The sequence below is a fragment of the Orbicella faveolata genome, unplaced genomic scaffold (genome assembly GCF_042242905.1).
Source record: "Orbicella faveolata isolate gen_17 unplaced genomic scaffold, um_ofav_v1 contig_35, whole genome shotgun sequence".
NCBI classification, from domain to species: Eukaryota; Metazoa; Cnidaria; class Anthozoa; order Scleractinia; family Merulinidae; genus Orbicella; species Orbicella faveolata.
The window spans coordinates 19,110,460-19,122,500 of NW_028301564.1; the positions used below are offsets into that span (position 1 = coordinate 19,110,460).

At 39.2% G+C, this 12,041-nt stretch overlaps 1 protein-coding gene across 1 annotated transcript in view; it reads left to right on the forward strand.

Annotated features, from left to right (window-relative positions):
• Positions 1-4,401: 4,401 nt before the first annotated feature.
• The window catches only part of LOC110045174 (QRFP-like peptide receptor), an 8,969-nt gene continuing 1,329 nt past the window's right edge, over positions 4,402-12,041 (forward strand). The window contains exons 1-2 of the mRNA XM_020750767.2: positions 4,402-4,559; positions 11,531-12,041. The exon at positions 11,531-12,041 is cut by the window's right edge and continues 1,329 nt beyond it. Coding sequence (XP_020606426.2) covers positions 11,609-12,041 — 433 coding nt within the window. The 5' untranslated portion in view covers positions 4,402-4,559; positions 11,531-11,608. The remainder of the gene's footprint in view (positions 4,560-11,530) is intronic.

Sequence of the window (12,041 nt, forward strand, 5' to 3'; positions counted from 1 at the left end):
AGCTGTTAATAGACTAAATGGTTTAACTTTATTTGCAGAGATTGAATTTGAAGCTAGAAGAGTCTTTGAATCAAACATAACATAAACAAAGCTATTGGAAACGTCAGTAGCACAACTTATGTTCTTAGGAATATTTTATATTTTAATTCTGATTTTATCTCAGCGAATATAGTAATTGTAAGTAGTAATGTTATTGTAAATAGTCGTGCTCTTAGTAATATTTTATATTTTAATTCTGAATTTATCTTAACGAATATAGTAATTGTAAGTAGTAATGTTATTGTGAATAGTCGTGCGTTTTTGTCATGAGCCTCTGGCTCGGGAGATTGGGCAACCACTCCCCACGTTTACGACTTAAAATAAAGTTACCTTACCTCACCTTAATCTATCCAAACAAAACACTCTACAGAAAATTATCTACAGTTGTCACGAAAGGGCGAGGTGCTCCGGGAAATTCGTAAAGACCGCAAAGGTGTCAACAAAAAAACATATTTCAAGGATTCAATTTTCGGGGGTGGATAAACGTTTAAATTGCAATACACAAAACCATAACTACTGTGCTTCAAGGGCAGAGTTATTTTGACTTTTTTGCGTGCCCTTGTTAATTATCTCCGTTCAAGCATATAGCAGCTGATCGAAGCAGACCTCTCCATTCTGTAAGCAATGTATCTACGACTGCTTTATAGTTCTCCTTAGGCTCGACTAAGTTCTCCTTTGATTTGATACGGAATTTTTTTTGGCACATAAAACAGTTAACTTAATTTCCGTTTTAACAAAAGGGAGTTAATAATTAACTTGTACGTTGCTTTTTTCGTCGGTAGTGACCCAGCTAATCGGCCGAATACCTATCAATGCACGTTGCGTATATCAAAATATTCTGAGGTTCATGTATCCAATTACGTCTGACGAAATATACACCTCAAAAGTCCTATTAGAAACCGAACTGTGTTTCTGCATTCTACTTGAATATACCAGATTTAGCTCAGATGTGTCACGTACTTCGCGCTCCTCGAATATTCTAGGCTTCTATGGATTATTGACCAAGCGTGAAGTCAAGATGGCCGGATATTGGCCAAGTTCTTGCGTGTTTATGGACCGTGTTTATAGTTCACTTCAGACATATCCGCTTTGATTACGAAATTAACTTAATCCCCAGGTTATACGTGCCTCTAGCTACTTCTGAACTTTTGTGTTGAATCGTTGGCACGCAATGACAAGACCGTATTTACTTGACTGAGAACCGCGGCGCCCTTTAAGGTTACTTCCGACCTTTGCGGGTGTCCTTCGGAAAAAAATCCGTACGCGCGCTAGTTTCAACAAAACTCCAACAAGCTATGTATCAGAAGAAAGCTTAATAAATGTAGTTTGCGATAATTTAGGCGAACGTCTGAAAGGACGATACTGTTTTCGCCACTCCGCCAACTAAGAAAGCTTTGAAATTTATATAGGTGTAAAAATGATCCAATCAGAATCGCGCCGCGATGAGGTGAGCAGAATTTTCCAGGTAAATCTTAAGCTTACTTATAGCAACTACACGTTTGTATACTACGAGATCTTGCGTGAATATTTTTCAATTTGTTCAGAGTACTTCTTCACCGCGATTGGAGAATTGTGACAAAATTCAGTGTATCGAATTTGCCTTCTTAGGCATCTTCCACTCAGCTGTGCAGTCATGACCTCGAATTCACAATCTGGTCATTTACAATGTTTGTTAGCGGCGTTATGACCAGAAGACATGCAAAATTTCTAGCTTCAGCTCTTCTAGCTTCTTCTCGTAACCAATAATCACAGATGGAAATCAAAATCGTTCCGTAATCTTTCGGCAAAACAGCTAGCAAATCTTTCCTCTCAAAGAGCTGCCTGATTGCTTTCCTCTGCTCTATTTTTAAACTCATGCTTGAAACTGTCTCCTTCCAGTGAAAGGAGTGTTTCATGAAGTCGCTGAAAACGTTCACCATCCGAATCATCGGATCCGCCGTGTTGATGGTAATTCAGAAGACGCTAAAGTACTTTAATGTTATATCACTAGCCAATTAGAGCAATCAATTAAGTACGCAATGAATTTTCACCAGCAGGATTTTTACGTTCATTTGGTGAACGTAAAAAAACGGAGAAAACAATAGCGTCCATGCAGGCGTTTCACTCCGTTCCCCTCCGACTGCACCTCATGTTTCTAGTTTTCTTCTCTTTCTCTCCTACGAACGCCTGCCATGCGGGCTTCTAATACATTTTCTAGCATTGAAGAGGAACACACCAAAACGGGCCAAATAGTAGCCAAAGACGAAAAAACAAGCCAGGGCAAAATGATTAAGGCCAGCAAACGTACCGATACTGAACGATAACGAATCGACGTACAGACAACTTGAGAAATATGAAGAGCCTGTGTGGCTTTCAGAAACGGTTTTGTTTTTTTTTCCTTCCCAGAAATGGCCAATTCAGTTTGATGATGGTTCGATTTGTGAATAAATCAAGCGCTTACTCGAGGAGCGCTCGTTGTTTTTGCTCTCATATGTGCCTCATCGTGCGCGGCGCACAATCGAGTACATACCGTACCGACCGTATTGACTGGCAATAAGGCGCTAAATAATCGCTTATCTTTGATCCACAGCAGAGGTATTGGAAGCTACGAAGAGCGATGATAACTTATGTATGAAGTCCATTTTTACCGGCAGTATTTCTCAGGAGTTTGTGGATTAGGAAATCCAAAACACGCTTACGGGGAGTGACATAAATTCAGTTGCGCTTGCTTTTTTTTCGCAATCCGGGCAATAACCATTACAACTTGGCATTTTAGATTTTCTCTTCGCTTAATGGCGACATTTTTTTTTTTTTTTTCCTCCAATTCTCAGATGCTCGGAATCCTAAATCCTTGAACATGATTGGCTAATAGCTCGCGCTCCGGGGGTCCGGATATTCTCATCCAGACCCCGAATACGGACCGCTCCGAAATTTCCAACTTTGGCAACTTTTCAAGTTTTTATCGTTACAGGTGCATCGTAAAACAACGTTAAACGTAAACACTTAACACTGTCAAACAATTATGGATTCCGGTAACAAATTTTGCAAACAGTATCGCTTTTTGTGCCCGAAATGTCAAACGCACTGCACGTACGCCAGATTTGAACTGAACGGCTTTAAACACAAAAGTTTTAAAGCAACACCGTAGGGAGAAAGAAAACAAAGTATAACACATTATTTTCCGGCCTTGGTCGGTCCGTATTGGAAAAAAAAAACTGTGTCCCTTGTCTTGGACACGTACTCAAGACCTCGAGCACAGTTTTTCCCAATACGCACCAACCAGGGCCTTGCACGAAATGTAGTCAGTTAACAAATGTAGAGTGATTCCATCGAGTCGCATAGAATTTCAATTTTTATATTTCCTTTTTGTGTGCGGTTTACAATAATAATATTTAATGGTCTTAAATGGACATGCATGATATGTGATCATAAGATTAATTTGTTAATTCCCTTATTTCCTTTTTTAATTGCACCATTTCGATAGCAAGGACACAGCTCAGGAGGCAGTTCATGTGGCGGAAAATGCTACATTGCAGACATGAAGTAAACTGGGACTTTCTTCCTCGTTGTACCAGACATAGTACTAAATCACAAGAATTCCTTCTCTTGAACTCAAACTCAGATTTTTTGCCGGAGCCTTCGAGACCATTCGTTACTCTCCAACACTCTTGCATGGGTCTACCCTGAAAACGGGCAGTCATCATCATCATCGCCATCGCCATCATCATCATCTTAATCATCATTTCCAGCAAAAATTGAAAAATTATAATGATAAAAAATGTCGCAAGATTTTTTTTTTGAAGAAATATTGTTCTTAACATTGTAAATTCGTTCGAGCTATTCAACATGATTTTCTGTTTGCTGTACACGGCTGTACATGTCGAACATGACTTAGTTTGCAAAATAAACTTGCCAAAGGTTGCGTGCGAGTTTCAAAACGACAACGACAATGTGTCAATGTGGCATTATAATCAGTTTAATTAAATTTACAGAAGGCTGGATATTGTAAATTAGGGCAATATGTTATTGTAGTTTTCGACAGGCTAGTCATTCCAAAAAGCGACAGCTGCCATTACATTTTTGGACAGTTATTACTCGCGCGATCTGACTGTGCCCCCTCTTTTTGTCGTCAGCACCAAGAGACGCCATCAAAAAGCAAAAGTGAAAGTAGAAGGCAGGCAAAAATCGAAGATCAGATAACACTATAATTATACTATCTAGCCAAGATCGAAAAGAGATTTCTATGTGTTACACTTTTCGTGTTCAAGTAGCCTTGCGGGTGTGTACTCATTAAGCGAAATGACACCTCTCTCACCAAAAGCAAACACACCGCCACGCGAAAACTTAAAAAATCGAAACGCCGAAGGCTTTGAATCTACTCATCAGCACCATTACAAGACGCCTGGTTTGATGACGCACTGCAATTATATACGGTGAACTAAACTAGGCTTCTCTGCACCCAGTGAAATTAGTGGTTCCGAAAGGATCGAGTTCTCGAGCTTTAGCAAGCTGCAGGAACAGCAGTACTGTTTGGTTAAAAGGTAATATATATAAATATTTGTAGACTTGGAACTTTTAACGTATGTCTACTATCTTTTCAAACGAAGGTTACGAGGTAAACTCCTACGTGAATTTTTCTCTTTATAACACTGTAAAAATATTTTCGCATAATTCTACCTTATTTCATATCATTTTTATAATTCCTTGGTACGTTGATTTATTTCATTTTAATTTAATGTAACTTATTTAGTAGTATTAGAACTGAAAAGCCCCCTTGGGGAGTGCTAATAAAATCTGTACTGGCCCCCTCCTTCTAGGGGTGACAACAAATGGAAAAAAAGTTCACCAGTGTAAATGAACTTTTTGAAACGTTGCAAAGCGAAAATTGAATGATAGTGAAATTTTTTTCAAATGAGGGAATGAAAATCGCCTTAAAAGTGTTGAATAATCTGTTCGGATGAATTATCATTTCCATTTATATTGCAATATTTAACTTGGTCAGGCTAAGAACGGGAAATGACTTACTTGACGAAGCGAGAAAATCTATTCGAAACCAGTGTAGAGTATTTCATGTCATGTCCTATCTCTATAGGACCTAAAGAGCATACATGTAGATATTCGTCTCAAAAAGTTTTTTTTTTCAATCCGACGCCTTTTTCCCCTGAAATCGACACTTAAAGTTCCCGCTTGAGCCACGTCCAAGTTAATCGCGTGTCTCAAAAGAAAATGGCCCAGCTTCTAGCATGGTTGTCATGTCATTTCGAGAATGATAAATCTTGGAGCGAAAACTTTTTCTCCTGAAGATTCGTGTAAAATTCGTACCCTGCAAAAGCTTAGTAAGACATTCTACAGTACAAGACATAAACTGCTAAAAGAATGTGATTTAAACAACAACACTGTCATATTAGCCAAATCCAAAACATCGAGAACTTAGGAGGACGTGAACAACGACGGCTACGTTTTCAAATTTCTATTAGAAAGTGCATGCACTCTTCACGTGTTTTTTGAAGTGACATCTTTAGACACCAATTGACGCAACTTGCATGGACTTGGTTCAAGCAGGAAATTAATCCATTGTTAATAGAGGGAAATGGTTAAGAAGCACGGTAAACATCAGAAGCAAACAAAACAGGCTGCGATTTATGTTGGAAGGTCCTTGACCCTACACATCTTTTGTTGTATGCTTTAGGCTAAGCACGCATGAATTTCGTCATCCCAATGCTTCTATTGGTTAATCGCATTAGCACACGTAACCACCTTTTGTATTTTCCAGGTTTTGGGCAGGGTCAACCTCCAAAATAGCCAACAAAAAATAACCATTTCCTTTTTTTAACTATGGTTTAACGCACAATTTAGGGAAAACAATTGCAATCGTAAAAAAGCAAACGTTGGACTAATATCTATGCATCACAGGATTACTAAAACCTTACAAACCTTGTAGGCGATATGGGTACCTTAGAACAGTAGCTAAACATCGAGTGATTTTGTATCGGTAGATAATGCGTGTATTGTTGGTATCACCGGGGACTGAACTGAAGTATTACAATAACATTTTTTTAGTTATTAAAACACAAACAACGCAAATAGGACACTTTCCGATGCCAGAGAAATGTGCTATTTGAGAAATAGTCCATACCTCCCTCACAGCCCCCTTGCTATGGGCTATTTGCTTTCGTGTTTATTGATTTTTTTCCTCACATACATGTAAGATGGATTACAAAATGACCTAGTTCCTTAAAAAAATAGGTCCGCACTGCGTACTTGTGTGTGCGTAGCGTTCTCTTTGCTGTTTGAATTTTACGGGTTGAAGAAATTAAACTGAGCTGCTTATTGGAAACGGCCTTTTTTTGTCGGGATAGGGTACTGTTCCATACCCTTCTTTCTGCCGTTTTTCCTACCCGAATCCTATCACTTCCCCGTTTACACTTGCAACGCAGGCTGTATTTGTTACGGTGTTTAGACAATAGGTAGTCTGCTCACGGGAACCCATTAGCGCCGCTATTACGTCACTCTGTATCGCTGTCGCAGTGTTGCGCCTTTTTTTGACGAGAAATGTGTTCAGTTGTAAAAGACCTTTAGAGGAAGGGAGCTTTTTTAACTTCAATGAAGGTCTTTGGTTTATCATATGCGAAATAAAAATATCGTGCTACATAAAATTCCTGGGTACCTATTTTATCCGGAGTAGTTCTAAAACTAACATGTAGTAACTATTAATGTGCTATAAATTAGGAGAAGTAGGGTGAACCCAAAATGTTTATTTATCACCTGTTTAACACATAGGATCGTGAGATAAGAGAGAGGGGATATTCATTGATTAAATTTGCAGGCCGGAAGGCGTTGGCAGGAGATAGGCCGAGTCTTATAAAGAATGATAGGCATTTGACCTGGAAATTATCAGATGATATCGTTCAAGTTTTGTCTTTTGATTGTCACGGTAGGGTTTTGAGTGAGATGTTGTTAGCTGTCTCTGTTTTCTCTTTGTGTTGCACTGAAGTTGATAAGATCGTGTAAAGATACCAGATGCTGAAACCACGTACCTGAGAGGTATGGATTGACCCTTGTCGACCTTCTTGAAACACTTAACTTTGTCAACTCTATTATTACTGTTCAAAAGCAAGCTTTTTTAACTCATCGTAAAACACAATGACATATGTGCAATCGCAATTGGAGTATTTTGAGAATTTTAATTAGAAAATAGTATTTCGTATAGTGTGATCGTCCGGGTGAGGGTAGTTCTGAAAAGAACCGTTGTTGGTGACTGACGTTTCGACAACCTGAGCGGAAGTCATCTTCAGAGTCAAATGAATAGTCTTTGTCAGTCGATGATGTGATAAGTCTAGTCCGTTGAACATGATAATATATATGTATTTGAATGTACACATTGTAGCACATCATTTCTCACAAGCAAAGCATCACTTCATTCCACACTTTGTATTGTGTAACAACTCGTTTCAGTTTTGGCATTAGAATTAACGTCTTGGCTCCAAGATTTGTAGCCAACCTCGTTCCCAAGCTCTCTCTCCTCTGTCTCCATTGGTCGTTGGAAGAGAGACCCTGGTTGCGGCTGGTCACGTGACCACCCAGAATCTGGGTGGTAAAAAAACCTGTTGGGCGGAAGGGGTGGCAGAGTGTTTTGATTGTTGTTGTGACGAACTTTGTGGGTTTCAGAACCTCAAGCAGCCGCTAAAATCTACCCGCTTTATCCAGGTTCGAAGTCGAATATTTGCCGACTTTCGACTTTCGTTACGAAGAAATTCGACAGCCGAATGGTGCATTTGCCCGTATGTGACTCAATATGGCGATGACCAGCGATGATCGAAAAAAAATTATTCGTTGTCTTTACCCCAGTGGAAAAGTTTGTGTCACAGGTGGTCACGTGACCAGCCGCAACCAGGGTCTTTCTTCCAACGACCAAGGGAGGCAGAGGAGAGAGAGCCTGGAAACAAGGTTGAATTGTAGCAAATTATCCACAATACGACATCGCTGCCCGTAATTGGCGCCACGCGCATCGTATTCCAGAACTGATCCTTAAAACGCGATAAGGCATCTTTTGCATTTACGAAATGGTTATGAAGTTTGACAGAAGATTTAACCATTCTTGAATCAAATTCAAGTGATACTTCATCTGCACACTCATTTTTTGAAGACTTTGGGTCGATGACGATGATCTGAAATTTGCTGGGATTGGCTTTTAAGAGGTTTTCTCCATATGACCGCGTGATCTTCTCAGTTTCTTCCTTAAGCTCTTGAGCGGCCTTCTCGATGGAGTCTCCAATCGTGTACATTTGGTGGTCGTCTGCGTACATAAAGAGGTTCTCTGAGTCTGTATATGATGGAGATCGTTTTGAAACAGGTCCTGTAAGAGAGTTTCAAAAGACAAACCCTGAGGACATCCTTTTCTTTGTTATTTCCATACATTTTTAAGATTTTGCAACTTTACTCGATTTTTTTCTGGACACCAGGAAAAATCGCATAAGATTAACGGAATTATCTGAGAAGCCGTATGCCTTGAGTTTCTGAATCATTAAAGCGGGGTGTAACGAGTCAAACGCTTTGCTCGTATCCGTGAATAGTACAGTCACGCAATCTTTCCTATCAGCAGCTGCTCTCCAGTCCTCAATTAACCTCAATACTGTTGTTTTGCAGCTGTGTTGTTTTCTGTACGCTGACAGTTTTTGATACAAGTGTAACAAAAACCTTTTAGATTTTTCTACTTGTGTATGTGTAAATGTTCTAATTTTAATGTATCCACTTAAGATGTTATTACTGTTCCTGGTTAGTTTGTCACAAGCTAAATACCTCGACACTTAAATAAAGTCCTACTACTTACGAAAGCCGATCTTTGACCGGTATTGTTCAACCGAGATTCGCATACTAACTTTTGATCTTGAAAACGCAACTTCAGGGTGACTGTAAAACACTGTTCAAGTTTCAGTGTTTCTAACAATGCAAGTACAATGGAAGTGCAAGACAGTCTTTTTCAGTTTCTGAGAGTTTATGATAATCTCTGACAATCTCTGACAATATGTCTCACTTAGAAGTGCTATATTGTTATGTTCAAGCCCATATAAATGTTGGTTCGCGAGATATTGGCTTGCGAAAGTACGATGACTCCTTTCGCTCAATGGGGCAGACCACGCCGAACATTCAGGCCGATAAATGTTAGCTTGCGAAAGCGTACCCGTACCTGCGCAACCTGCACTTACCACAAGCCGATCGCGAGTCTTGATATGTTGGCTTGTGTGAGCAAAACAACTCCCGATATGGACACCTGAAGGAATAATGAAAGAGAGCCATCAATAAACAATACAGATGCAATCAACATTTTCAAAGCCTAAACGAAATTAGGAAGCAGACTTGCAATTAAGCACAAGCTTAAGGACGTTCGCGCTAATTGTTTCTGCTCATCCGTACTGCGCAAGCAAATTAACACGCCACGTCTTGCATCGATGCGCGCGCAAAGTAATAAAATGAACAATGATAGGGCAGATGGCCATTGCTATAGCTCACCCTGGAGTTAACGATCTTGGACGTTCAGTGGCCCCTATTTTTCTTTTGATGTATCTTTTTCTCTAGCGATTTTCTACGTTTGGCGAAACAATGAAGAAAATCTATCGATTAGAAGTTTGAATTTTTTGCAAAATGCACCATCGAATTCCGTGTGTTTATCTGTGTGGCGGTTTCAATGCCTCTTGAAGAGTTAAGTTTTGTGAAAACGTTGGCAACATTTGGAATTATTTACGCAACAGACCCACTTCTACAAAATATAACTAAAATCGTTTGCCTCCGTTGACTCACGTTAACTATAAACCCCTGTAAACCATGGTGAATTACGAGCACCAATTTTTCAAAATCAGGGTAGTTTTCCACACGCTTTATCTCTGAAACAAAGACGGTGATCCCCATTTTTTTTTGCATTTCTGAAACAAGTAACTCATTATCTGACTGCGGTAAAAATTTAAAAAAAATCTATCCACTGGAAAATTTTCTCGCGAACGTCCTTAAATACAAAATTACGAAGGATACGAAGACAGATTTTCAAAACATGCAAACAGATAACGTACCGCATCTCAAAACAAGCCATAAAAGAAATAAACCTACCTTGGCAACTGAAAGCTGGGAAAATAAAAATGAAGTGTCTTAAAACCGATAAATGCTACACAAAAGCGAAGCGGCCAGCACGAAGGAGGTAGAAAATCCACTCGCACAAGCCAACTAGCACCCAATCCTCTCATCTATAGGATCTAAACAAGTGCCTAGTCGACTTAAGAGGCGAGCTAGCCCGAGCAATGCACCACGAGCCCTCTAACTTCCATTGTATCTCTGAAAGTATTTACTCGATGGTAATTAAAATAAAGTAGTTTATTTTAAGCTTATATGCCGCGTAAAGTACCCAAACTTGTTAAATCATATGTCCGCACTGGGTTTAAAATGATTTCACGCCGAAGGGCCGTTCAAAGGTATTACTCTGTTCACGCATGTTTTTTTTAATAACAATGACAATAATAATAAAAAGAAAAACTAAAAGTGATCAGGATGCAAAAATCCTTACTTTACTTGTCAAGTTCATAACAATGTTTTCCATTTGCTAATATTTACTGAAATATTAGATGGATTGTAAACAGAGTTTTAATCAGTAAATCTATATATGCAAGTGCAACGGTGGGTTTGTGGTGACGCAGATATTATCATCTCATCTCATTTCATTAAGATACACCATTTCAACAAGAAAAGGACTACATGAAAAAATCACATCTTTTTTTATCGAAAGGACTCAGGGTTCGTTTGTCTTTGGGTTCCCCGCTAATTTTCGTTGCAAAACTTGACTTTCTAACTGTACTCAATATTATTTATTTCTTTATTTCTATTCTTATGTGCATCTATTTATTTAAATTGAGAATTATGTCCGCCGTTAGATCGTGAAAAGTTGTTTTGTTCACACTGCGTTCAAATTATATCTGTTGCTCATATCTGGCGACAGATTATCTTAGATGGCCCACGTTAAGGATCAGATCGACAGAATAAAAGAAACATGTGACTATGGATTTCAATCAGGAGAAAGGGTTGTAATTAACAAAAGAAATTTGCCACAGGGCACACTGCAAAGTCTGACAAAACAGTAGCATACCGCACATTCTATTGAGAGCGCTTAGTCGGTGAGCTGTCTACCCCATTAACTGAATATCTTTTAATTGCCCACTTTATAACAACTGTTATCGACAAAGGGTTGTTTTGAGTTTCGCGAGTGATCCTTTGGTAACGTTTGTTGAAAAGAATGCAATATGTAAATCAAGGTCGTTTAACACAATTGCTTTAAGGGTTCTTCAGTGGTTTCTGTGTTTCTAGATAAGAGGTGGCAGAAATGGTCATCTTTTAGAATGCAACGTTGGTTTACGGAATATGATGCTTTGAAAGTAAAGGTTTCGTCCAATATTCATTATGGAAATAAATTTACATTTCAGTGATTAGATGGCAATCATTTTAAAATTTTCAAATCCATCTTTTGTCTTAGGTAGCAGAATAAATTATTTCCTTTGAAGTGGAGCCGAGCTAAAGACGATTAACGTGGCAAGAAGGCCATAACGAAGCTATGTACCGACCGGTCAGTCTTTGTGTTGTATTTCTTCAGCTGTTTTCCAGCGATCAAATCTTCGCTGCAGGAGCAAACATCTCATTGGAGACTTTAGATGAAGTTGGTAAAAGCACGAACGAAACCTCTTCACCTGAATATTGTGCGGCAACAGAGGGTCCTAGCCAACTTACCACAACAATACACGTTTTAACTTTGTTAGCATCCCTGGTAGGAAACATTCTCCTCATTACTGCCTTCGTGAGAATGAGGGAACCGATCTTAGTCCTTGTTGCTAACATGGCTGCATCCGATCTTCTGGTGGCAGTGTTCCTAATCCCTCGTCTAATTACCAGAGAAATCATCGGCTCTAACGCTTTCCTAGTTCATGGAAATGGAGGCACGTTTCTCTGCAAGATGTGCACTTTCCTCAGTGACATATCACTGTCGGTGT